Here is a 24,272-nt window from a genome sequence, read left to right as displayed (position 1 = left end):
CCCCCCCCCCCCTCTCTACTCTACGCTATTTTACTTTTCCTCTCTCTCTCTCTCTCTCTCAAGTTTCGAGCTTCGAAATAATCAGTAAGTGCGCACGTTGTCCACTTGGATCTCCACTCTCGGGCATCTTGCAAAACATTCAGCCGTACTTTTCGGTCCTCCGCTGCTAGACACATTTTGGCGAACAAACAGCCTTGCTTCAGTCGAGCTTGGCTCCGGGTGCGGCAACGCGAGCTACGAAAACGGTGTCAGACACTGAGTGTAAATAACCTTATGAACGTAAGAATAGACGTACGAGACGAATCGGGTTTATGTATCTCATGCGCTGGGGAAAGCTCTCCTCGCGCGAGCCGGTCGCATGACGGGATTCCGATTAAATTAGCGGCGGCTTTAAGCTCGCGGCTTTAAGCCGCGTGCTTCTCCCTTCACCGGATAACAGCGGTGCCTTTTTTCCGCTTCGTCTGTTACAGCGACGGAGTGAATTCGTGACTTCCTCTTCTTTTTCCCGTCGTTTATCTTCTTGAATCTCCCGCTTATCCGACGCGATTAATTACAGAGAGCGAATCGTAATACACGCTCGTTGAATGAAGACGCGATAATTGGCGCGAGGTTCTCGTTCCCGCGCGTTTGAGATCTCGGGGATCATATATATATATATATATATATATATAGTCGGCGATGTGTTACAACGTTCCCCCGTTTCGCGGATTCCAGACCCCGCGGCTTGTTTAGCCTCGCCCGTAAATCCGATTCTGAATTAAATGCCGATGTGCTGCTAGAGAGTTCGCCGCTAAATCCTGCGCAAACGTGGATCTTAACTTGTGCAAAGTATATAGCACCGGTGGGTGCTGTCGGGTCTTATTTTCGCATTCAGCTGCGGCGGCGTTAATCTTTATGCTTGTCTTCGAGCCTTGTCTGATGTTACGTGAGCCAAGTTAAATAATTGGCGTGGCGCCTACGGTTACTCAGGCAGGTTTAATTGAGCTTGGAGCACCGTGAAAATCCTCGCCATGTGATAATCGGAAGATCGACTTTCGGTCGGATTTTTAGATATCTTTTTGTCACGCATAAACCGCACGCGTTTATTTACTCGTCCCGTTTATGACGTTAAGCTCAATTCGTCGATTTTGAATTTTATACTTTTTTATCGTCGAGAAATGACATGTACACGAAGCGAACGAGAACGCAGATACGGGAGTCGAATCACATTTGACATGTGACAATGAATGTACTCTTCTAAACACCTTATCTTTTTTGCGTCAGCTTTAACAAATACTTGTCCGCGATTATACGCGGAAATCGCTCCTACGTTTCCCGCGATATCACCGCCTCGGAGCGTGTCGGTTTCGTTTGCTAATCTCATGAGAGCCCACGTAAAAAAATCATGTGCCAGTATTATCGATAAATAGCGTTGCAAATACGCGAGGCAACCCACGTATCAATAATATAACAACAATAATATAACAAGATATAGCAACTAACATTGAACATTGTTGTGGCCGCTTTCGGTGAATATCGCGATAGCGCCGATGTACGAGGCGATATCTGTATATTCAGAGGCGCATGTGCGTCGTACCTATTTCTGAAAAAATAGAGGAAACGGGGGAAGATGGAAAGAAAAAAATAAAAAAAAGGAAAAAAAATAGATAAGAAGTGTCGATGGCGCAACTGGACGGACAGTCGTGTAAAGAACTCTTTCATCTTCCCGCGATTGCAATGCCGAACCGTCGCCCCTTTATGTACGGACTCGGATATAAATAAAGCGCTCGATCGATCTGGCCGCACGCGGAGGGAGCGAACCGTCAGGATAACCGTCGCAGAATTTGTAATCAATATCGATTACCGTGTCAATCACACGGGACATATGCCGGCAGTTATCAGTTAATGAGCGCTGACCATAACAACCGAAATTACAACTCGCTCGCGGGGACTCCCGGGCTCCCACCGTTTGTCGCTCGTCGCGAATTCGAGTTTGAATTTCGCCCGGATAAAAGTTTCCCGCAGGATCACGCCGATCTTCAACATCGATCGATTCTTCGATCGCGAACCCCTCGCAACGGAGTCGGCTTGAAGTGCGCTGGAAAAAGAGTCTAGCAACAATAATCAAATATCTAATGAAGTAGTTTCAATTAAATGATCTGGTTACAATAACAAAATCATTTAATTGCACATGTGGTGCGTCTAATTAAATTATTTGATTATTATAATCAAGTCATTTAGTTGCAATTATTTCACGGAATGTTTGGTAATTGTTACCAAATTCTTTTTTCAATGTGGAATCTTATGCTGTTCGTTCCCGCCGTTAACTAAAGAAAATTTTGTCTCGGAAAGCCCTTTTTCTTTCGGGAAATCGCTTCTCTCGCGGCACTCTTTTTAGTCGAGGCACTTTTCGACTTTTTCTCCTTTCACTCTCGTCGCGGCTCAGATTGGTCAAAGAGACATGCAAATTAGAGGTCGTTAGATGGATCTGGCTGCATTTCTCGTGGAGTCACGAAGCGTTCCGCGCGATGCCAAAGGTTGTCGAACGGTCCGTAGACTGTGAACAGCTGTGTCGTACACATGTAATTCTTTCAGTCGGGAATAAAAGTTCGATGCCCTTGTCTAATGGTCGCGTCGCGTAGCTATCTGCTTGTCCACCTAGCTTTGACTTCTTCTTCCCTGGCTGCCTTTTCTTTCACACTTTCTCTCTTTTTCCTTTCTTTCTTTGTTTCCTATGCATGACGCCCTTGGCCTCAACACTGTTCGAGAAGCTCCGCCTTACGTATATAACAGACACATTTTGTTCAAAGCTACATTCCGTTCCTGATTCTCTCTGTATCACGCAGGGAAATGTTTTGTTGGTGCAACTAGAGTCACTAGTGCTTCAGGTAAAATGTATCGATGTTTTCTGTATCTGTCAGAAAACATTGTTTATGGTACATATAATTTGCAGCAGCAATATTTTAGCAATATATGCAGGAAAATGTATGTCCTGTTATTAATATCTATTAAGAAATGCGATTGGCTTTAATCTGGTTCGGCTTCACAGAGAAAATTTCTTGCTAAATTAGATAAATAGTTTGTGTAAAAATTCTGTCTATGTAATCTATATAGATGAGATGTAACATATATGTGACGTTGAAGTGTGTGCTAGTCATTTATCCATCTAAGCTTATTTCTCGTATCTAAATTTTCGTTATAAACGCAAGACCACTGTTTTGAGTGTAATTTCACTCTCTTCCTTACGAGAAAAGAGAGAGAGAAGGAGAAATGATTTATCGTTGTGTGGACGAAAAAAAAAGGCAATAAATTAGTTCGTTCTAATTTGCGCGACAGTCCAGTTATCAGTCGGTTGAGATTACTTTGACTTTGTCGATTTTACTTACGAGGCTCTCTTGATTTTGTAACACGGTCGTGTTTACGAAATAACGACGATTTATTTACTACCGGGCGACTCGCCCGGAGGCTGTCGGGGAGAGTATTCTTTCCTGCTTTATCTCAAGCGTGAGTGTTTCTCGAGGCGGCGGTACAGAGGCTCTTACGTATATTTGCATATGTGTTCGCGAGCGAGTGCGATTATGTACATGGTGGTCGTGGAGTTTATTTGCTATATGAATTGTTTGGCTTATGCTATCGCGAAACGCGCGCGATAATCCCGTCAACAGGGATGGAGATCTGCGTTATCCGTGCTCGGATCGTAAAACGAGCATCTTATAATCATTCTGACCCTCTTTTCTCTCTCTCTCTCTCTCTCTCTTTTTCTCTGTGTTTATCTATCTCTCTCGCGCTCGTACTCGGCTTTCTAACGTTATTCAAGCAAAAACTGAGCTCTTCAATTAACCCAAATAGACAGCGTCTCTTAGTTTCTCCCATTACTTTAATAGCGCGTCACTCTCGATGGAATTTTCGTTTCGCGCTTGGTCATTCAGGCATCACTCAAAAAAATAGTGCAGTCGTAGCGAAAATTATTATATCTAAATATGAGAAATTATCTAAAGCGGATAAAGCATGAACAAACATTTCAATGTCACATATGTGTTGTGTCTAATCAATATAGGCGACAGAGGTAGAATGTTTATTTGAACTATTTGTTCAATTTAGCAAGAAAGTATCTTTGTTAAGCCCATCTAGATTAAGGCCAGTTATATTTCTTATTCAAAATTAGTAATAAAACCTCAATTTTACTGCACATATTACTAGAACGCTGCTGTCGTAAATTATATGTAAATTATACCACTGACAATTTTCTTACATAGATACAGGAAACCCTCGATACATTTTATCTGTGACGTTTAGAATTTTATAGCTGGACCAGCAAAACATTTCTCTGAGTGATTAAGACGAGTATGGAAGTTCGACAAAAGTCCCGACAAACGGCGACTCTGCGCGAACTACGCAATTACCGAGGAGGAAATGTCTCCATATTTCACAAAAGAGAAAGAAGTGTCATATTTCTGTCAACGTTCGCGATAGGCTTCGGCTAATTTGAAAAGGCCGGGACGCTCGTAATTCATCGCGCACTTTTGCCGCTCTTCTCGAGGTTCTCGTGTATCTTCGTTAAGGTCCGCTCGAGATATCGATGTATGAAAAATGAGAGAGAGAAAGAGAGAGAGAGAGAGAAAAGAAGAAAAAGAAAAAGGGAAAACGAGAGAGAGAAGGAAACGGCACGCTTTAGTTATTTACTCGAGTCTAGACTGCCGCTTATTTTTCAAGAGGCTAATTATTTAGAAGTTATTGACGCATTTGCTTGGGTAAAAGTTACGACCGCGGATCAATTGAAGAATTCATCGAAGAATCTCGCGACACCTTCGTGCAAATTACTGAGAGTGTGTTAGTTAACCCATCGGGAAGCGCTGCGTACGGTGGCGAAATATTTCGCATGCGCGACTCCCGCGAAGGAAAACAGGCGGACGTTACAGCCTTTGTCGCGGATTCGCCAGACAGATGGCCCGCACGGCTATTAGGGTCACTCAGTGGTTGATTGGTGTCCAAGGTTCCCGCTGCTTAGGCATTTCGAACGTGTTCTCGACGTGGTTGTTTCGTCAGTCACTCGGCTGCTTAAATTTCATATACGGCGATTCCGCGATTAATATGCGGCGAACAGACGGTGTTATCCGGAGATAACTAAGCAGCAGCCTTCTCGGTTACCTTCTTGGTGAAAGGTCTTTCGATGATCGATGGGCAAGGACGACAAATGACGGTCTTGCCGATGCAATCGGACTACAGACCGCCCGATGATTAACGATCTAAAGAGACCTTATCCGTTTCTAAATGAGCCGACCGGAAGTATCGATGAAATAAATTAATTTTGTAAAATGCGCGGAAAAAATCGTAATTTAACGCATCCGCTCTCGCATATACGCCTCATGTTGAACTTTCCGTTTAGGTTGTTTCAGATTTTGTCGTTATTTAAATATAATTTGTCATAAAATATATTGTATAATTATATATTTATTGACGCCAAAATACCATACGTATTACACTTATGATGTATGTCATGGGGTGCAAGCGATCCACGTGGCAAGACGATCATTTTTAGAAATGTTCTTTTAAAACATTCAATCTATAAGTCAACGTTGCAAAGTTTGTTATAAAAATAATGTTGAACGGTTTGTTATAAAAATAATGTTGAACGGTTTGATATAGTACCAGCAAGAAATTCTACCATAAAAGTAATTACATTCTGCGATGATTGTGAAGACAAGTCATTTATGTTTCAGCACAATACATTGCAATATGCCGTAAAAATTTTGAATATTTTATTCGAAAATGTGTGTTGTTTGCATTAAAAATATAGTATTCTAATGTTAAATATTAACAATATTAGGAATAAAATCCTTTTTTTTTCTTAACACAAATTATATAGTTTTGAAGCTCGGAAAGAAATCGGGTTTTTTCATATTTTTCCGCGGATTTTTTCAGTTTATTTTCTTTACGGAAAAATAAATATAGCAAATTTAAATTGAACACATGTGCATTTTTCTAAATAAATTTGTCTACCTTTGGGACAAAAATGAATAGTGCAAATATATGAAAATCTTTTTAAGAAAATCCTATTTGTTCTGTAGCATAACTTGAACGTCATATATTTTTCTTGCTAATAATGATTTTTGTAGTCTTATAAATATTATAACGTATATATTATAAGTAAAATTGTTAGTGTCTCGATAACGGTTAGTCTCGATAACACGCGACCTATATGGTGTAAACGGGAAGTTGTAAAAAATAAGTCTGACAGAGAACATGTTAAATATGATCTGAATAAAAAGTACAGACTTAATTCTTTATTTATGCAGATACGAGAGGAGGTCTCTTTATTATGCAAGAGCGTCTATATTCGGATGATTTCGTCAAGCATTAGTTTCTCTCGTGACGCGAGGTATAACAGGAACGCATGATCACGTACGCGCGTTTTGCGGTGTCGTGTTCTGTACGGAGATAGCAATGCGAAAACCGCGAACTAACCGACTGGTTTGGTGGCCCACATTCAATATTTGAATACTATTCCGACAGTTACGGTTTGTTGCTCAATCTGTTACGCAATGCGCGTATAGAGCACCCCACCCGCTCTTTTCTCTGTCGCGCAGTGCATATTTGTCGAAGTGAATTTGCCGAAACGAATAACAAAACCGGCATTAACACGTATATGGGGACTGATTAGAGACTTTATGAAACCTTTATGGGGCGAAAATTGTCGCACGACATATGATGAAAATTACTTATTAGAAGACTAATCAATTTAATTAATCTTATTCTCTCCTGAACGAGAACATGTTCCACCTTGTTATGGAGGCCTCTTATAAGGTAAAGAGGCCTTGCAAAAATTGCATCTCGAGGTATCACGGATGCGAGTTGTCTTTTGTAACGGGTTCCAGCATCGATACCCTCACTATACGATCACGGAGTATCATGCTCCCCTAAGACAAGGACTTAGACTCGCTGTGCCACCGGCCTTATGTACGATCGATGATGCATCTCGCTCTCGAGAAGGGCTGCCATCTTTCGGCAGGCGTGAGAACTAATAGAAGCGTGCACAGACATTTGAAATATTCACCTTTCTTCCGTATTATTCATTGTATCATCATTGATTTAAGTGAGTCTAAATACAGAGAAACATCACAACATTGTGATTATATGGAGGTTTACGTCGTACACTTGTCAAACACGTGTGTTTAAAAGACGTCTTAAAGACGTCCTTTAGACGTTTTATTGCCTAAAAGACATCTTTACGATGTCTTTAAGGCGTTTTAATGTTATCTGGATTGCTTTCAAAAAACAGTTGTAACTTGAACTCGAAGTGTCTGAACTGTCAATTCAAGATTTATGTATATATATATATATATGTATATATTAACAAGTGGCGTAACGATCTATCTTAACAGGTTTGGATAATAATTAGTTAATCAATTAAAAGATTAGTTAAAAATTTAAAAGTTAATAACTTTTAACTAAATTAGTTAATTTTAAATAAGTTAATTTTTAACTTAAATTAATTATTTTGAAAAATGTATTGACTTTAACTTATTAACTTTTTCTTTTTATATAAGTTAAAATAATGTATCCATATTAAAATTATTGTAGGCTGTTTAGATAAGAGAATAAAAAAATAAAAAATAATGTCAGCAGAATGTTTTTTCGGTCCTCTCTAGCGCTAATATTCTTTTCTGGAATGGAATTCTATGTACAAAATAGTCGGTATTTTTATATAATAGACTATCTTTTCATTATTTCACATAAATTTAATCTATAATTAAAAGGTTAATTGTGCAAAACACACACACACACACACACACACACACACACACACACACACACAGATATAATACTCATGCGTGTGCAATTTTACATAATTAGCTTTTAACTTTAATAAATTAATTTAATTTTAACGTGATTTTTAATTAAGTTAATTTTTGTTTAGGTAATTTAACTAAATTAATTTTACAGGCTATTAACATTTAACTTTTAACTTAGTTAAAAATAAAAATTAATTTACCCTATATTTTAATAAAAAATGTTTAATTTAAAGAAATTTTTTAATTAAGAAATTTTCTTTTTATTCACTGAATGAGGAATTGAAGATAAGTCTTTTTTCTGTACACGCATTTTCGAGCTACCTTGACTGGATCTGAGCGATGCAGATTTGTCATTGAATCGTATGCAACTGTATACATGCAAACTCAATATCACGTGTAATTACTGGAAAGCAATGATAAACCGGATACGTGTAATTATTGCTCAAAGCTCGTATTTATTCGGATAACAATAGGTGACCAATCTTCAATTACAACCGGCAATTTAGAGTTTAATGCGGCTGTCCTAGTTAAAGACACATTCTTACGACAGATCATGCAATCAAATGCAACTTATTGTTATATATTTTTAATTTGTCATCGTTATCTGTTTACTAAATCAAACAAATATCACAGAAAGTACTTATCACGCGACGTTTCGAAGGAAGCGTGTGCTTTTCGCTTAATACCTTTGGATGAATTTCAAATATTGAAATATATATGTATATAATCTACGTAGATCTCGTTTCAAGCACCGGACGACGAGCGAGCAGTCCGATTACAAGCCCGCGGAAAAGCGAAAAGCTGTCAGATCCGGCCGTCACGTGAATCTAATCTATGCGTACGAACGTGACGTCACGCATACGCGTGTTCTCCTCGGGAGAATCGCGCGTATATAATGTAATAACGCTTCAATTTCATCGTTCTCGCTTAATGAAAGATGTCACTGAAGATACGGCAATTTGCGTAATAGCCGGCCGTTAAGAGGCTGCCGCGGTTAGGCCGCCGGCGCGACCTAGAAATCCGCAGAAGGATAAGCTGCGACCTTACAGCCTAAAAGCCGGCGCTTTTTCGTCCAGCACGTGTCCGTCGGTCGGGAAGTGTCCGAAGAGAAAAAGTTTCGGTTTGTGGAAACGTCTCACCTTGAAGAGCAACAGTTTTTCGCTGCCTCGTTCTTCGTTGTTGGCGATCGTGGACGAAGTAGATTTTTACTCGTCTCCGTCTTCGAGAGAAACTCCGATTGCGTCGTCGGAGAGACGTGTACGCGTTAACGTCGCCGTCACCTATACGGAGCGATAAATCGAAAAGTCCTAGATAACTCGCATGGTTTTTCTATAGCTATACTATGCAGGTTGTGAGCGATAAGAGTCTGTGACGCGCACGTGAACGAAGACCTTTGTCGAAACGCAGATAGTCCCTCTCTCGGTCACCCGAGAGAATAAACACCAGCAGATAACGGAGCCTTTCATTTTTTTTTATCTTAGATAAACCGTCTTTCAATCACGTGATTAGAGGAATAGATCGACGAGATGATTGAAATTTACTTTAGAAACGCCACGGACTTTGAGAAAAGCCGCTCCAAGTATCGGTTTTGTGTGAAAAGTGTGAGTCACGCGGTCGGGGAAATATTTTGTTGATCCAGCTAGAATTCTAAATGTCACACACGGAAAAAAAGTTTGGCTTGACTTATCAGACAATAAGCGAACCAAACGCGCTTTTGTAGACGTTTCGTCGAAGGAAACAAAATTTCTGTAAGAACCGAATTTGGGTCATTAGAACCAGAAATTCTGTTTCCCTCGACCGAAACGTGTTTGGTTCGTTCACCGCTAAATTCAATCAAATTTTTTACCGTGTAAGTAAAATATATCATTACTTGTCGAAACGTATATCGTATATCTGTGTCTGCTAGAAAACTGTCTGTGGTACGTATAATTTGCAGCAGTAACATTCTAGCACTATGTGCGAAAAAGTTAGGTCTTGTTATTAATTCTTAATAAGAAACGTGACCGATCTTAATCTGGATGAGCATTATAGAAAGACTTTCTTGTTAAATTAAATAGTTAATAATCCAGATAAAAATTCTGTCTTTGTCACCTATATTGATTAGATACAACAAATATGTGACATTGAAGTGTTTACTAACCATCACTTATCCATCCTAGTTAATTTCTCCCATCCAGATAATTTTCGCTACGACTGCAAAACCGTTTCTCTTGAGCTACCGATCGCTCCGACATCCGTCGAGTATCTCCTAATATTTCTCGAAGATGTTTTCCTTTTTTCGCAAATTGACTCTGCATCGTGTAATCAGACGTGTTGATACACATTTCGCGTGGCACCGAGACCTTGTGAAACACCGTGCACTCGCGGCATCCTTCGCTCCCTCGCGAAGGATCAGCGTGTACAACCATATAAATTACGGAGTCGCACGTACGGTAGACGTTAAGTAATCAGCAGATAACGAATCTATCTATCTAGAGTATGCCATACAAAGGCAGGCTGTCAGGCAGCGACTTATTATCATTCGTCTTATCTGAATACAGTCTCCGACGGTATCTCGGACGACGTCAGCGCGACGTTAGCAGCAATCGCGGCGTGTCCGCGCGCGCGAAGCTTTCCCATTATCGCGACGTTNCCCCCCCCTCTTAATTTTCCCCTCTCCGAAGACATTATCTCCGATTCTAGTTGTGAAAGCGTCATTGTTTTTTTCACGTTGATCTCACGATTGCGATTGTCGTTATTCCGTGTATCTCTTTTTCGCGGAGATCCGATTCCGCGGAAAAGGCTCGGTCGGCTAGACCGCTTCTCGGTCCAACTGGCAATTGTGCTTGGCGTTTATCGCGTAATAATTAGCGAATCACGCTCGCCACTTATCTAACGAGAGCGACGCGCGCGATTATGCGCGCTGATCAATATTGACTGCTCGCCGGTGGCGCACCGTTACGCGCGTTTTTTCTTATCCGTCGCGCACGGCGATCGCGTGCGCGCCTTACGCGATTCACATCGCGTACTCGCGAGCCGCCACGTCGGAAGAGCGACCGTGAATAATAATGCATCGGCTATTAGCCGCTCGTCGGATGAGCAAACACCCACGCGTCGTCGGAGACGCGAGGATTGGAAAATACGATTCGGCGGACCCAAATGAACCGTGAGAATGAACGAAGAGAGGCTTCATGGGCACGACCCTCAGGGTCAGGCGATCCTCGTTGACCCTTACCGTCACGATGAGACCGGCACGACCGCGTGGTCTACGACGTCGACGTGGATATTCGGCGTCGGGCCGACGAAGACTGAACAAACAGAGAAGAAGCGTCTCCTCCGTCGCCGAAGTCCTGACGACGGGTCTCGGCAGGTCCGATGAGACGATTCCATACGTGCACGCGTATAAAAGCGACATATTACGCGAACACAAACTGTCGCTCGAGAGAGAGAGAGAGAGAGAGGAGCGCGCGTGCGATACACAAAAGAGAGACAGCGCCTTGTCACGGTGCGCTCTTATCTGCTAACAGGAGATCGTCACGAGTTCTGATTCCCTCTCCTTACCTCCTCACCCCTCTCCTAGCATCGCCGAGGTGGGATTTATTCGTGCGTTATGTCGGATCTAGTCAAATCAGTCGCGAGCTATTGCACCTGCGTGGCGAACCGGAGCGACCGCGCTGTGTGTATTTACGTGAGTGGCGATTCGATCACGAGGTTTATCCACCCTTTCGTCTAGACGCGGTGAACGTGCGCACGGTAAAAAAAAAAAAAATAAGCGAACCTCCCGCGACCGGGCCAGCGGCTGATTCTCCGGAGCCTCAAGTTCCCGATTGAGGTGCGCGCGAGGTACGTGAAAGTGCGCGCTCTCGGATGGTCCGGCGAGGATCCTCTTTCGCAGGGGCGCCGATCGATCGATCGATCGAATCGAGCGGATACCTGAGAGCCGTGCAAAAAAACGTTTCTGGCCAGCCGTCGCTTTTGTTAATTGCCTCGTTTATCGGCGCTAATTAGTTCAGCCGACCGGAAGGGGGGGNAGGGGGGGGGGGGAGCCTCGTCTGCGGCGAGGGTGGGCCGAAATGAGTGCCGTTCGTTTGCGTTTTCTTGTTTGCTCATGGCGCCTTGACGCCTCGACGCAATTACCGACACCGTGGAAAAATCTTAATTAGCCGGCTGTCAAAGGCGACTAATGAACTGAACAACGCGCGCGTCTGCATCGTCCGAGGATGTGCTCCGACACACACACACACACGCACACATACACGCGTGTAAAAGCCGGAGAAACAGCGACGGGTGTTGTTTGCTGTTGGCCGGTCGCTCGTCGATCTACATTTTGCGATCGCGCCGACTTCTCCTCGTTCTCTTCGTCGCTCTTGAGAGCTGCGGAAAGAAACTCGTACTTGACACTTTTGCATCACGCGATAAATCGAAACGCGTCGACTCGATCGCGAGAAAATCGTCACACGCGCTTTAAGGATATTTCACGGCTCGACGGGATTGCTCCTGCTTCATCGAATCGCCGTGGGCCATGTGTCGCGATGCGGTGTTGTTATGTAATGCGAGACCGCCTTTGAAAATTCGCGAATCTCTCGATTACGATCTTCAGAAAGAAATTAACGGCAAACCGGCGTTACAAATTTGAGCCACCGGAGTTACCTGACGTTAATTCAGCGATTAGTGTCAGACCGGAGATTATCTCGCAAGTACCAAGTTCGGAATAAGATAGTTAGGTTTCCTGAATTTGTTGCATAGAAAAAAAGTAGCCTTGAATCAGATGATGAGATGCGTGATAGATATTCTCATGCATAAGCGAGAACATTATAATATTCTTCGATGATTTCACTTTTTGTTTAACCTGCGGTTTAGACTTAGCCTGATGATGATATAAAAATTATATATTTCTCTTCATAGTTAATAATTAAGCTTTAAAAGTTACCCTTGCAAAACCGTCAGTTTAACAATCAACCGTGAATAGGAAAACACCATTTTTGCATTATCATCAGTTCAAGTCTGAACCACAAGTCAACCGGAAAATGAGAAACCGGGCCTTGGAAGATCTTTAATCTTGAATTGAATGCAGATAATACCCGCACCGATGCAAATTCAATCAGATCAAGACGAAGCGAAGCTCCGACAATGGACGATCGGCCATCCACATTGCGCATCCGTCCGAATTCGAGCGCGCTCGCGCTTTCGGAGCGAGAACGGGCGGGTGGCTCGCGGGAAAGCTCGAATGTGATTCCGTGCGGACAATATTCGCGCGTATCGTCTTTCGCACGAATTTAATCTTCACTTCGGGTACGATTATCTCGTGCGCGCGTGACTGATATTGCGCGTTGACCGCACGCACGCGGCATACCTGACCGGCTTGAATTGATTTGAATTAGCATCTGCGCTTCATCTCTCTCTCTCTCTCTCTCGCTCCGTCTGTATCATTCTCGCTGTGCGAGCACGTTTCAATGAGCGAGCTCATCACGAGAGCTCGTTCTCCTCTCTCGTCGCCGCGCCTCTTCGTCGGTGCTCGTCGTTGTTAGGGCCGGGGCTTGCTTCACCGTTGTTGAATTGGACTCAACGACGGGGCAAGTCCGCGGAGACGTAACGCGCGCGCGCTCCGCAGTCGCGGCTCAACATTGTACTCGCTCGAAACCGCGTTCGCGCTATTGTTATGTAATTTTTTTTCCTCTTTCCACAGACGGTGCGTAACGCGCTAATCGTCGTCGCGGCGGTGCTCGTTACTGATTCCACGGTCCGTGTACTCGTGTATGCGCGTGTGTATGTGTACGTGCGTGCGTGCGTGTCATCGAAGGAGTCGAAATATTTTCTCGCTGGTTCTCTACTTGCTTGTGGTTTCTTCGCGTGATTAGCGATCAGCAACTTCCAGTTAATAATCATTCATTCGCCGGCACATAACGGTACCATCGAGCTGGTCGCTTCGAGAGCGCTGTCAACCTGTGACCGAGGATCGCGTTGTTTTTGCCGAAGTCGTTCGTCATTTTCGAGCGAGGTGAGAATTGACGGCTCTCTGAACGCCTTGATCCTGGGTATCCATTATGGAACTGGGCACACCTATTATGGAAATGCACGGAAAGAATTCCGTTCGGATTCACTCAATTATTCCCTGGATTTCTATTGTGCTTCCCAGAGAATAACTGAACGGAAACATCTCGAAACGGTTCTATAATAGATGTACCCAGAGCACGCATTATGAATTCGTTCGGAATTAATTCCGATCGGAATCGCTTAATTATTCTCTGTGAAATACAAGGGAATATCCGGGGAATAACCGAAAGATCCCGATCGGAATCAATTCCGAACAGTTCCATAATGAGTCCCCCGGTGACTGACGCGTACATTATGTGGTCTCGTCGTTTTCGCGAAGTGAAACGAGCTCCGTCGATTTTCTTGATTATCGCAAACCGTTGGTTCGCAGGTTGTCTTCGACCCGATCGATCGAACGAGGTGTCTTTAGTTCGACTGCACTAAGAGGAAAATAATAGTTATTTTCTATTGTTATTATTTAAAAAATAGAGTTATTTTCGGGGACAACAATACCTTTTTTTTCATTTCATCCACAAAAATAGTAGTAGCAACATGCACGTGAGGTTATTGTCACCAACACTATAGAGTGAGACTTACTAGAAAATTAGTTACCTCGACTATTTTTGTGGTTGAAGTGAGGAAAAGGATATTGTTGTTCCCGAGAGTAACTATATTTTTCTCTCAGTGCGACTGGATCGCCAGTTGAATCCTCTCGATCCTCGTCGATCTCGAATTTCCACCTGCTTCGGGAAAATCAATCATATCCTGCGACTGGAACGAAGGGCTCCGAATTGAGGTACCGGTGCAAATTAAATCATGGCATCACGTCGACGAACTGACACGCATGAGTCACCGGTCATCGTTACGTAGGACGTGTAACGCCCGTGACAGAGTCGACTCTTTATTTATTATACGAAGGCCTCTCTAAAACACCATGAATCATCCGGAATTCCGCATCGTGTGTCACGTTAGAACCGCGGGGGTCAGAAGTAAAAACTGCGGCCGCGTTATCAGCACGCCGGGATAATTGCCTGTAATTGAACGATAACGCGCTTATGAACATTTCTCTGATCGACAGAGACGAGCAATATTTAACGAGCCGTCGTGGAGAGAGAAGCCACGTTCGACGTGTGTTACGGCACCTCCGTGTTTTCATTGGGCCGCTCGAGCGGAGCTCGGTCTCCTTTACTTATGCCAAGAGGAAGGAGCTCGTTTGTCGCGTACTCCTCCCTTCACGAAACACTTGGATAATCAGTGGATGTGTAATTCGCTTCCTACAGCTGTCGCCTCTTTTATCGCGGCCGACGCTGCCTCGTGACGACGATTTGACGGAAATCGCGCCGTCTCTTGCCGCCGGAAGATATATAACTCGTTACGTTATCCTCCGTCATCGCTCGCGCTGTTTACTCCGATTGTTATCCTGTTATCCCAACGACGAGTGCGTCTGTTTTTATCTCTCTTCTGCTCTCCTTCTCTCTCTCTCTCTCTCGTTGAATAACAATCGTCGGGATCGGCACGTGAATTGCAGTCGCGCGGAGTTAATACTGAATCAACGGCATGTATGGTGAAGAACCTGTTGCTCCAAGTTTATTAGGGTTACGACCTATCAACTACACACGAATAGTCGCCCACTGTCTGCTCCTTTCTCTCCCCTACTCTCTCTCTCTCTCTCTCTCTCTCTCTCTCTCCCTCTACAACGTTTAGAAGGCAACACTCAAAATATTTAACTATTTTAGTTTTAGACTAAGACTTTTATACTTTATTTCAAACTTTGTCTATGAAACTGCTATGAACTCACTTCGCTAATTAATCAGGTTCAATTTATCTTACTTTTTGTATTGGTTTTTATCTAATTTCAATCTTATTATATCTTATTTTTAATTTACTTAACTTTCATTTTACAATTGTAATATATATTATTTTCCGAAAATAATTCTTACATCGTATTAAGGCGCTTTAGGGGAATTAATCCCAGAGCGTATATAATAAATAATACTTTCTCTCTCTCTCTTCTCTTCTCTTCTCTTCTCTTTAATAATATAGTGTTATATATTCTGTAATATAGTGTTTTTTATATTTCTTCTTCTTCCGCTTGTTGCTTTCCTTTAAATTTTCTGTCGAAGTACAGTGAATTTCTTTCTGCTTTCGACGCTCCCCTCTCGTATCACACTTAAGCTTAAAGCGGTGATTCCAGTGACAATTAGCAATTGTCTGTGTTTACTTTCGCCGTACCGACGCAAAGACCCGGATATCTTTACAATTTCACAGGAAACCAACGCCCGTCCGCCGTCAATTTGCGGTGTTATCCTTTTACCGCGTTTTTGCTCACGCAATTATTACATTCCGCGGATACGAAGGTACATACTTTCAGCTTGGCGAAAACAAGTCATTGCACTGAAAACAAAATTTGATTGAATTTACCAGGCAGTAAACAAATCCAACGCGTTTTGGTACAAAGAAACAGAATTTAATTCTTATAACTAGAAGTTCCGTTTCCTTCGACCAAAATTCGTTTGGTTTGTTCACTATCTAATGAATTCAATCATACTTCATTTTCCACGTGCATCTATAGAGTGGTCTAAAAATTGTAATCGTTTGCGATTTGATTATCTCGTATTGCGCAGATATTAATTATTTTCGGTCCCGATGCGAACGGCAGTTGATTCGTCGTTGTTCCGAGTGTGTTTCGTTGCGTATTCATGTTGTATTATAAATGATACATTTGTATTTCTCTCTCTTTCTCTTTTTCTGTCTCTTTCTCTTTCTCTCTCTCTTTCACTTGATAAAGGAGATATACGCTCGTCGCGTCAGGATGTACGTTGTTTCAAAATACCGTATTAATCTGTCGCGATTAGAGATAATCGATTCGTTGTGCGGCATGGCATAACTCATTTGATGTTCGTCGACGAGAACGTTGAATTAAGCGATCAGACCTTGAAGTATTAATTAGTCGTGTTGATAACATGTTAATATTTCGATGGCCTCTTTAGAATTCGTCACGGCAAAATATGATAAGCTGGTTGTCCGGAATCGTTCAAAAGAACGACGACAGGCCTTCGATCATCACGTGCTTCTCGCTTTTGTGGAGTCGTTGTTGCGGCACATCTAGGTGGTCGATATTTTACGAAGGGATCGCTCACTGAATTCACGGATCATTCAGAAATCTCAGTTAAGCGTCGTAAGTGTCGATAGCGTTAGAGCAATATTATTTTTCGCGAGCGGACTTTGCACGCTAAGACGCGGCATTATCATTGGGTATTTCTTATCGGGGCATTCTTGATCGACACGTTACAAGTAGTCGTTATTCTTCTTTATCTAGTGTCTTATCAAATAATTGCAAAGATTGCAGATTACAGTGGATGAAGCAAAGGTATTGTTTTCCGCCGTATTTCTGGGAAATATCGTTTCAGAAGAGTGCGTGTGAATCCCATAAACGGGGACGTCCATTTGTATTGAAAACTCTCGATGTGTACTTAGGATAATAAGTGGGCGAATAGGACGAACGTATTCGCAAGTATAATTAACTAATGGCAGAAAGAGTTGCTGTCTTTCTATACTTATCGATCTTCTTGAATCGGAGAAATATTGAAAGCAAGCGAGACATGTATATACATGATATGTAATTATTCAATCGGATAATAAATATACAGATTGCACGCGTTAATATATCATATCGAGATCGTTGATCTTGACTTTAATTTTGCACTGTCCACATTTACACGTTTTATACTGTTGTCTTGTACTTTACAATCGTTTCTCGCTCGGAAAGTACCTCATTTATACCTCCGCTTTATCGCGAGAGACCGAGAGTTTATTCATACTTCTCAGTGTTTCGCTGAATATCTCAATACGTACAATGAGCCCGTCAATGAACGTATCTCGGGATGTATCCGTGACTCTAAGCGGACTACCGTTGCTCCGGATTCTCGCAAATTTGATACCTTACGTACCGCACGTAGTTTATACCGCGTAATATTAACCAACGAGCCGCGTTCCAAAGCGTTCGCGCAATATCCGCTCTTTCGCTCTCCGGCGAATATGATAAGAGATAGAGCACAAAATTTGCCCGGCGAGGGTGTACCGTATACATAAAAGAGAATGAGGAGAAAGGAGGGGGGAGGGGGAAGGTACCGATGTGAATGTTTCACTTTCGTTCGCGTACAAATTTATGAAACGTCCCGCTTATCTCGCACTCCTGTTTATCGTCGTGTCTCCACCTACGTGAAAACAGAGCCGTAAAACATCTCGTTTGAGTTTTGAGACGATTAAATTGCGTCGGGGGTCCGCATTCGCGCGCGAACGACGTCCCACCGTCTAATTATAGCCGTGCATCTCCACCGTTGCATGCGTCTTTCCAGCCGTAATTTTGTATTTGCCGATAGATAAGATGCGTTACACGTGTATACTCTTCACACAGACTATGCAAACGCTCCGCACCTACGAGAAAACGGCGCGAGAGAGAGAGAGAGAGAGAGAGAGGGGGGAGAGGTCGTCAAGGCTGAGTGCGAAGAAGAAGAAACGCGAATTCGCCAAAGGAATTGCCGGTCTCGCCGCGTTAACAAGGAAAGTCCTTTTTCCATCCGTGATATTCGTTCAACAATTCGTACACTCCGCTCGATGTTTTTCCCTTCTTTTTTGCTCTCCTCGCTTCGTCCCTCTTTCTCTCTCGTTCGTTGGCTGAGAATTTATTTCCTGCCGTATTTGCTACACACAGGCTACAATTTATAGGGAATATTATTTCTCGCCGTAGGGTAAGGAATAAATCGTTTCCAAGATGGGGGCGATGTTCAGGAGCGAGGATATGGCCCTTTGCCAGCTGTTCATTCAGCCGGAGGCGGCTTACCTTTCCGTTTCTGAACTTGGAGAAACCGGTACGGTGCAATTTCGTGATGTAAGTTGGATTAGATGTGATCTCCATTCGTAGCGTCCTTACTTAACGTAATTCTCGGGCGCTTGGTGCAGCAAGCGATGATGATATGCGGCATATGGACGCTTGACCGACGTCTCGAAGCCGAGGGGATACTAAAACTGTAAAGATGCGGAAGAGAAATATCTCGATTTCGAGATTCATTTGAAAATTTCGCCGGCAAAATACTGACTTAATTCTTCATGCAAAACTCACGCCGTATTGGCCGCACAGAATTATAAATGCTTCTGCACAAAAAGTGAGTGAAAGTACGCGCGAAAATAAATTGTAGCGTTGCTTCATATGGGGCGAAAACAATTGGAAATTTTGAAATTGATATTCCCCTCTAGTTGTCAGTTAATGTAAATACTTATCTGATACAGACATACCGCGGTTTATACTGAATGAGTTAATGCTTTGATCCGGGAAAATTTCAAACAATATTTGTATATTTTTTCAATGAAATTTAAAGGCTTAAAGAGATACGAAAGGTTTGCAGAGAAATTTTTATACACTTTGATTAGATTTTCCGTTAGATCTGGTAAAATAAAGTAGCACACATTCATCGTATTCGTGGTATATTTGTAATATATCGCACTTACATTTATTTAAGATCCGTACGTACGAAAAATACAAAAAGAATAGCGCGATTGTCAGTGTTTATGTAACATAACATTTTGAGGATTGCCTCTATGTTATCGACGCTGAAAAAATTCGTCGTCGATTTTCGCATCCCTTTAATGTTAATAACTAATAATAGTTAATTGTAAAGTAAAACCGGTATGCACATTTTATCGTATATACGCGAGCTTAATCGGCACTGATTCTTCCGATTAAGTCGGGGACACCGATTAAACTCCGATTGTCTGTCCAGCTGAACGGCGACGTGAATTACTTTCAACGGAAGTTCGTCAACGAGGTACGGCGATGCGACGAACTGGAACGCAAGCTTCGATACATCGAGACGGAAGTGAGGAAAGACGACGTGCCGATCGCGGATAATCTTACGGAGCTACCGCGCGCACCCAATCCCCGTGAGATTATAAATCTCGAGGTAAGATTTCCGCCGTGAGGCATTACGTTTCGTAAATCATTGTGCGTACACATTACGCCGCCGGTCTTTCGAGCGGTGCTTTTTGCGACTCTGAAGGCCGATTTAACATCGGACGATGAGATAAGAAGGTGTTACTGTCGGTTTTTGCCGTTGATATCATCATTACTTCTATCTATCGGATCGGTACCCGCATAGAAATTTTTCTAGATTTTCCCATATATAGCATAGATTCTGATTAGAATACTCAAAGTTGTCCCAAGATAGATTATATCATTACGATACCACACTGAGAAAAAAATATTTAGTATTTGTAACTATAATCATTACAATAAAAGAATTAAAGTCAGGAGAACCATGTTTCTATAATAAGTTTTACTATAGTACTATAGTATCAGTGATAATAATCTTAGCGTATTCTTACTACTATTTTTTCTCGGTGCAATTGGGAATCCCATTCTTATCGCAAACATGGGGTGAAACCTCTTTTGCGCAATGCTGACTGCTGCGACTTGCTTCGCGTACGAAATGCGTAAATAAATAAAAAATAATATAAATAAATGATAAACAAATAAAATAAATAAATAATTAACGGGATGATGTGTTTCGTGTTACTATGTTTGATTGAGCGCGCATGTATAGCGTGTATGTATTAGTAAAATAAATACTTAAAATATTTCGTGAATTTTGCTCAATCTTGTAGTACAAAATGGAAACCGGAAACAATCTTTGGGAAAACGTTACGGGGGACAACGTCCTCGGGGATGACCCAACAGGATCTGTTTGAGTTACCCATTTAGAATCACATGTCTGAAACGTTATACTTGTAACCAGAATCTATCTAGATTTTCCAACTGGAATCCCGAATTATTTCGGAAAACCAGACGAGATTCTGATTAAATCTCAGGAAATTTTCAATGAGTGGGTATCCCTGATCGATTCGGCGATCGCATCAATCGTATTCTCCCTTCGCATTCCAGGCGCACGTCGAGAAAACGGAGAACGACATACGGGAGTTGAGCCAGAACGCGGTGAACCTGAAGATCAACTATGTCGAGCTGACGGAATTACAGCATGTGCTCGAGAAGACGCGAGCGTTCTTCACGGAGGTACCTTAAAGTAGTTCAGCAGCTTCTGCTCGTAACCTCGCCGTTCCCCTTCCCCGTAATCGATGTTACCGTTTTGTCGAAGAATCAAGATTCGTTTTTTCTCCCTCTGTATCAACAGGAAGAAGCCAACGACTCGATCTCCCGGGCGCTCATTAACGAGGAACCACAGAATCCGGTCTCCACGACTCGCGGACGCCTCGAGTAAGTTACCTGGTGTTTTTTGTACCTTTCCCCTCACAGAGGCGACGGCTCTTTCGCGTGTTTAATTCAACGCGTGACGTACGAGGCGCGTATAACTCCCGAACGTACGACTTTACGCTTCAATAATATTATAAGGGCGCTTTTATGCGCGCACACCTGTTCTGGCGGCACTCGTTCCAGAATAGTAAATTGTCAAACTGCTCATTATTACCGTTACAAACGACTCATTAGTGCGAAAGGGTGAATTTGCTTCGCTGCTCGGAGATAATCGAAATCGTTGAACTCATTACCGATCCATTCCGACGTGACGACATTTATTCCGACCCGACGCTTCGAAGAAGACGCGAACGTAATACTCGATTTGCTTACAGATTCGTCGGCGGGGTGATAAATCGTGAACGGGTTCCAGCCTTCGAGAGAATGCTCTGGCGGATATCGCGCGGGAACGTGTTCCTCCGGCAAAGCGAGCTTGAGAAACCACTGGAAGATCCGGCTACGGTTAGTCTTGATTTTACTTTCATTCCGCGGACACTGCCTGATTCACAATTACGCGAGAATTATCGCTCCCTTGTCGGTGGGCGTAAGCCCCGCTTCTCCCTTGCATCATACTGCGAGATTTCGAAAACGTCGGTATCCTCCAACGGGGCGATACCTCCCGAGAGATCGATTCGGCCTCGGTTTGCTATCGATACCCGCGTACAAATCGAGTGACAATACACAAGTTCGCCGATTCGCCTGATTCTTTTCTTCGGTGAATGTTTTCAGGGCAATCAAATTTACAAGACGGTCTTCGTGGCGTTCTTCCAAGGGGAACAATTGAAAAGCCGCATCAAGAAGGTTTGCGCCGGCTTCCACGCCTCGCTCTACCCCTGCCCGACCAGTCTTGCGGAGCGTGAAGAAATGGTGAAAGGCGTTCGAACAAGACTGGAAGATCTCAATTTGGTGAGGTTGCTGAGGAGATCGTTAATTTATAATTATAGATATTCATCAATTCTATTTATAAATATATCAATTATTATTATAATTATATAAAATTATATATTATAATTTAATAATATATGTATAATGTATACAGGGTGTCCTAGCACAAGGAGAACACCTAAATACCTCCTTTGTTTTTAATGATGTGAGAAATGTGTTTAGAATATAATTTTGGAATAGTTTCGAAGAAGGAATACCGTGGAAAGGGGAACATTTTTTCGATTGTTTTTAAGGTCCCCATATTAGGCTTCCAAGATATTTAGATGTTTTCCTTATACTGAGAGATGTATATATATATATCATAATATTACAATATATCATAATATTTTCTCCGATATTCGAACAGACTATACGAAAGTATTATTCTATCGGACATTACGTTTACGGCAATCTCTCTGATGAAGGTATTGAACCAAACGCAAGATCATAGGCAGCGTGTTCTGCATAACGTGGCGAAGGAGTTGCCAAACTGGAGCATTATGGTGCGCAAGATGAAGGCCATTTACCACACGATGAATCTATTCAACATGGACGTGTCGAAGAAGTGCCTTATCGGAGAATGCTGGGTGCCAGTTTCCGACCTCACCACCGTGCAGAATTGCCTGACGGAAGGATCGGTCGGTAGATATGCGCCTCATTGGATGTTCCGTAGTTCGCGAACTCCGGCAGGTGAATCGCGAACAATGAAACGTGGAATTCTTCCAGCGACTCTGCGGCAGCTCCATACCGTCATTTCTCAACGTGATCCACACGGACGAGAACCCGCCGACGTTCAACCGGACGAACAAGTTCACCAGGGGTTTCCAAAATCTGATCGACGCGTACGGCGTGGCGTCGTATCGCGAGGCTAATCCGGCGCTCTACACCATCGTGACGTTTCCCTTCCTGTTCGGCGTGATGTTCGGCGATGCCGGCCACGGTGAGTGAAAAAGAGAGAAAAAAAATCTATGAACGAATGAGAAGGGTGGACGAAGCAAACGAGCGAAACGTATGCGCGAGATTGCATCGAGGCTACATCGTAATCGTAACGTCTTCACGTTGCATATGTCAGGACTGATTCTGACAATCTTCGCCGCCGCTATGATAATACGGGAGAAGAAGATCATCGCGCAGAAATCGAGCAACGAGATTGCGAGCATATTCTTCGGCGGACGTTACATCATCCTCCTCATGGGTCTGTTCTCCATATACGCTGGTCTGATCTACAACGACGTGTTTTCAAAGTCGCTTAACATATTCGGATCTAGTTGGAGGATCTCTTACAACGAGAGCACGGTGAACGAGAACCCGCTGCTCCAGTTGCACCCGGGGAATGATTATATAAGGCATCCGTATCCTTTGGGCTTGGACCCAGTTTGGGCGCTCGCGCGCAACAAGATTGTATTTCAGAATTCGTTCAAGATGAAGCTGTCCATCATCTTCGGCGTCGTGCACATGATCTTCGGCGTGTGCATAAACGTCGTCAATATCGTGTGAGTATCTCAATGGTTTCTCATGGACGTGGAAAAGGGAGCCGCGCGAAATCTACTCAATGCGTCGAAGAACAAATAGAAAAAGAAGTCGAAAGTAAATTAATTTACGAATGAATCACAATTGAAATGAGAAGGGGAAGGGAGTCTCCGGAGATTTCTTTTCCGACTCGAACGGGAAATGTTTTCGGACGTTTGACATCTTCGTCTTTCCGAGCGACACGAGCGATCGATGTGACCGGTTCTCCGTTCACTTTGCTACGTGTTTCTTTTTTCTTTTCTTTAGAAATTTCAGAAGGTATCACAGCTTCTTCTTGGAATTCCTGCCGCAACTATTCTTCCTTATTGTGCTGTTCTTTTACATGACTGTCTTGATGTTCATCAAGTGGATTCTGTACAACTCCAATGATGACAGTGAGCAATCAATAAATGACTTAGCCGCGAGTGATCGCGAAAGCCAGCTAACGCTAATTGCAACGTATTGTTAATGTGACGCAGAGTCGATGCGAAGTTCGATGTGCGCACCATCGGTCCTGATAACGTTCATCAACATGATGCTCTTCAAGCACGCCAACATGCCCCCGGAATGTTCCGAGTACATGTTCGAAGGACAAAACATCCTGCAGTTCGTTTGTTTGGGTATCGCTGTCGCGTGCATTCCGGTGATGCTCTTCGGCAAGCCGTTATACGTCCTGTGCACGAGGGCAAAGAGAGTCAGGAATAAAGGGAAAACCTTCGTAAGTGCCTCTCGTTACCTTGCAATTTACCTGC

At 43.0% G+C, this 24,272-nt stretch overlaps 1 protein-coding gene across 8 annotated transcripts in view; it reads left to right on the top strand.

The window, feature by feature from the left end:
- LOC106743145 overlaps positions 1-24,272 on the top strand; it is a 31,560-nt gene that overhangs the window by 3,082 nt on the left and 4,206 nt on the right. For 2 of the 8 annotated variants that reach the window (XM_014616698.1, XM_014616697.1), the window contains exons 2-12: positions 18,535-18,675; positions 19,565-19,744; positions 20,722-20,850; positions 20,969-21,051; positions 21,423-21,549; positions 21,817-21,993; positions 22,437-22,649; positions 22,738-22,951; positions 23,084-23,504; positions 23,788-23,915; positions 24,000-24,238. In XM_014616698.1, coding sequence (XP_014472184.1) covers positions 18,559-18,675; positions 19,565-19,744; positions 20,722-20,850; positions 20,969-21,051; positions 21,423-21,549; positions 21,817-21,993; positions 22,437-22,649; positions 22,738-22,951; positions 23,084-23,504; positions 23,788-23,915; positions 24,000-24,238 — 2,028 coding nt within the window. In that variant the 5' untranslated portion in view covers positions 18,535-18,558. Of the gene's footprint in view, positions 1-11,494; positions 11,595-13,352; positions 13,750-14,175; positions 14,581-16,774; positions 16,963-18,534; positions 18,676-19,564; positions 19,745-20,721; positions 20,851-20,968; positions 21,052-21,422; positions 21,550-21,816; positions 21,994-22,436; positions 22,650-22,737; positions 22,952-23,083; positions 23,505-23,787; positions 23,916-23,999; positions 24,239-24,272 lie in introns of those variants that run through there. The other 6 variants (XM_014616701.1, XM_014616699.1, XM_014616700.1 and 3 more) reach the window with 6 other exon arrangements.

The sequence above is a fragment of the Dinoponera quadriceps genome, unplaced genomic scaffold, assembly GCF_001313825.1.
Source record: "Dinoponera quadriceps isolate SergipeBrazil2010 unplaced genomic scaffold, ASM131382v1 scaffold942, whole genome shotgun sequence".
Classification (NCBI taxonomy): Eukaryota; Metazoa; Arthropoda; class Insecta; order Hymenoptera; family Formicidae; genus Dinoponera; species Dinoponera quadriceps.
Note: the sequence above shows the minus strand (reverse complement) of the source record. Positions and strands in the feature narration are given on the sequence as shown.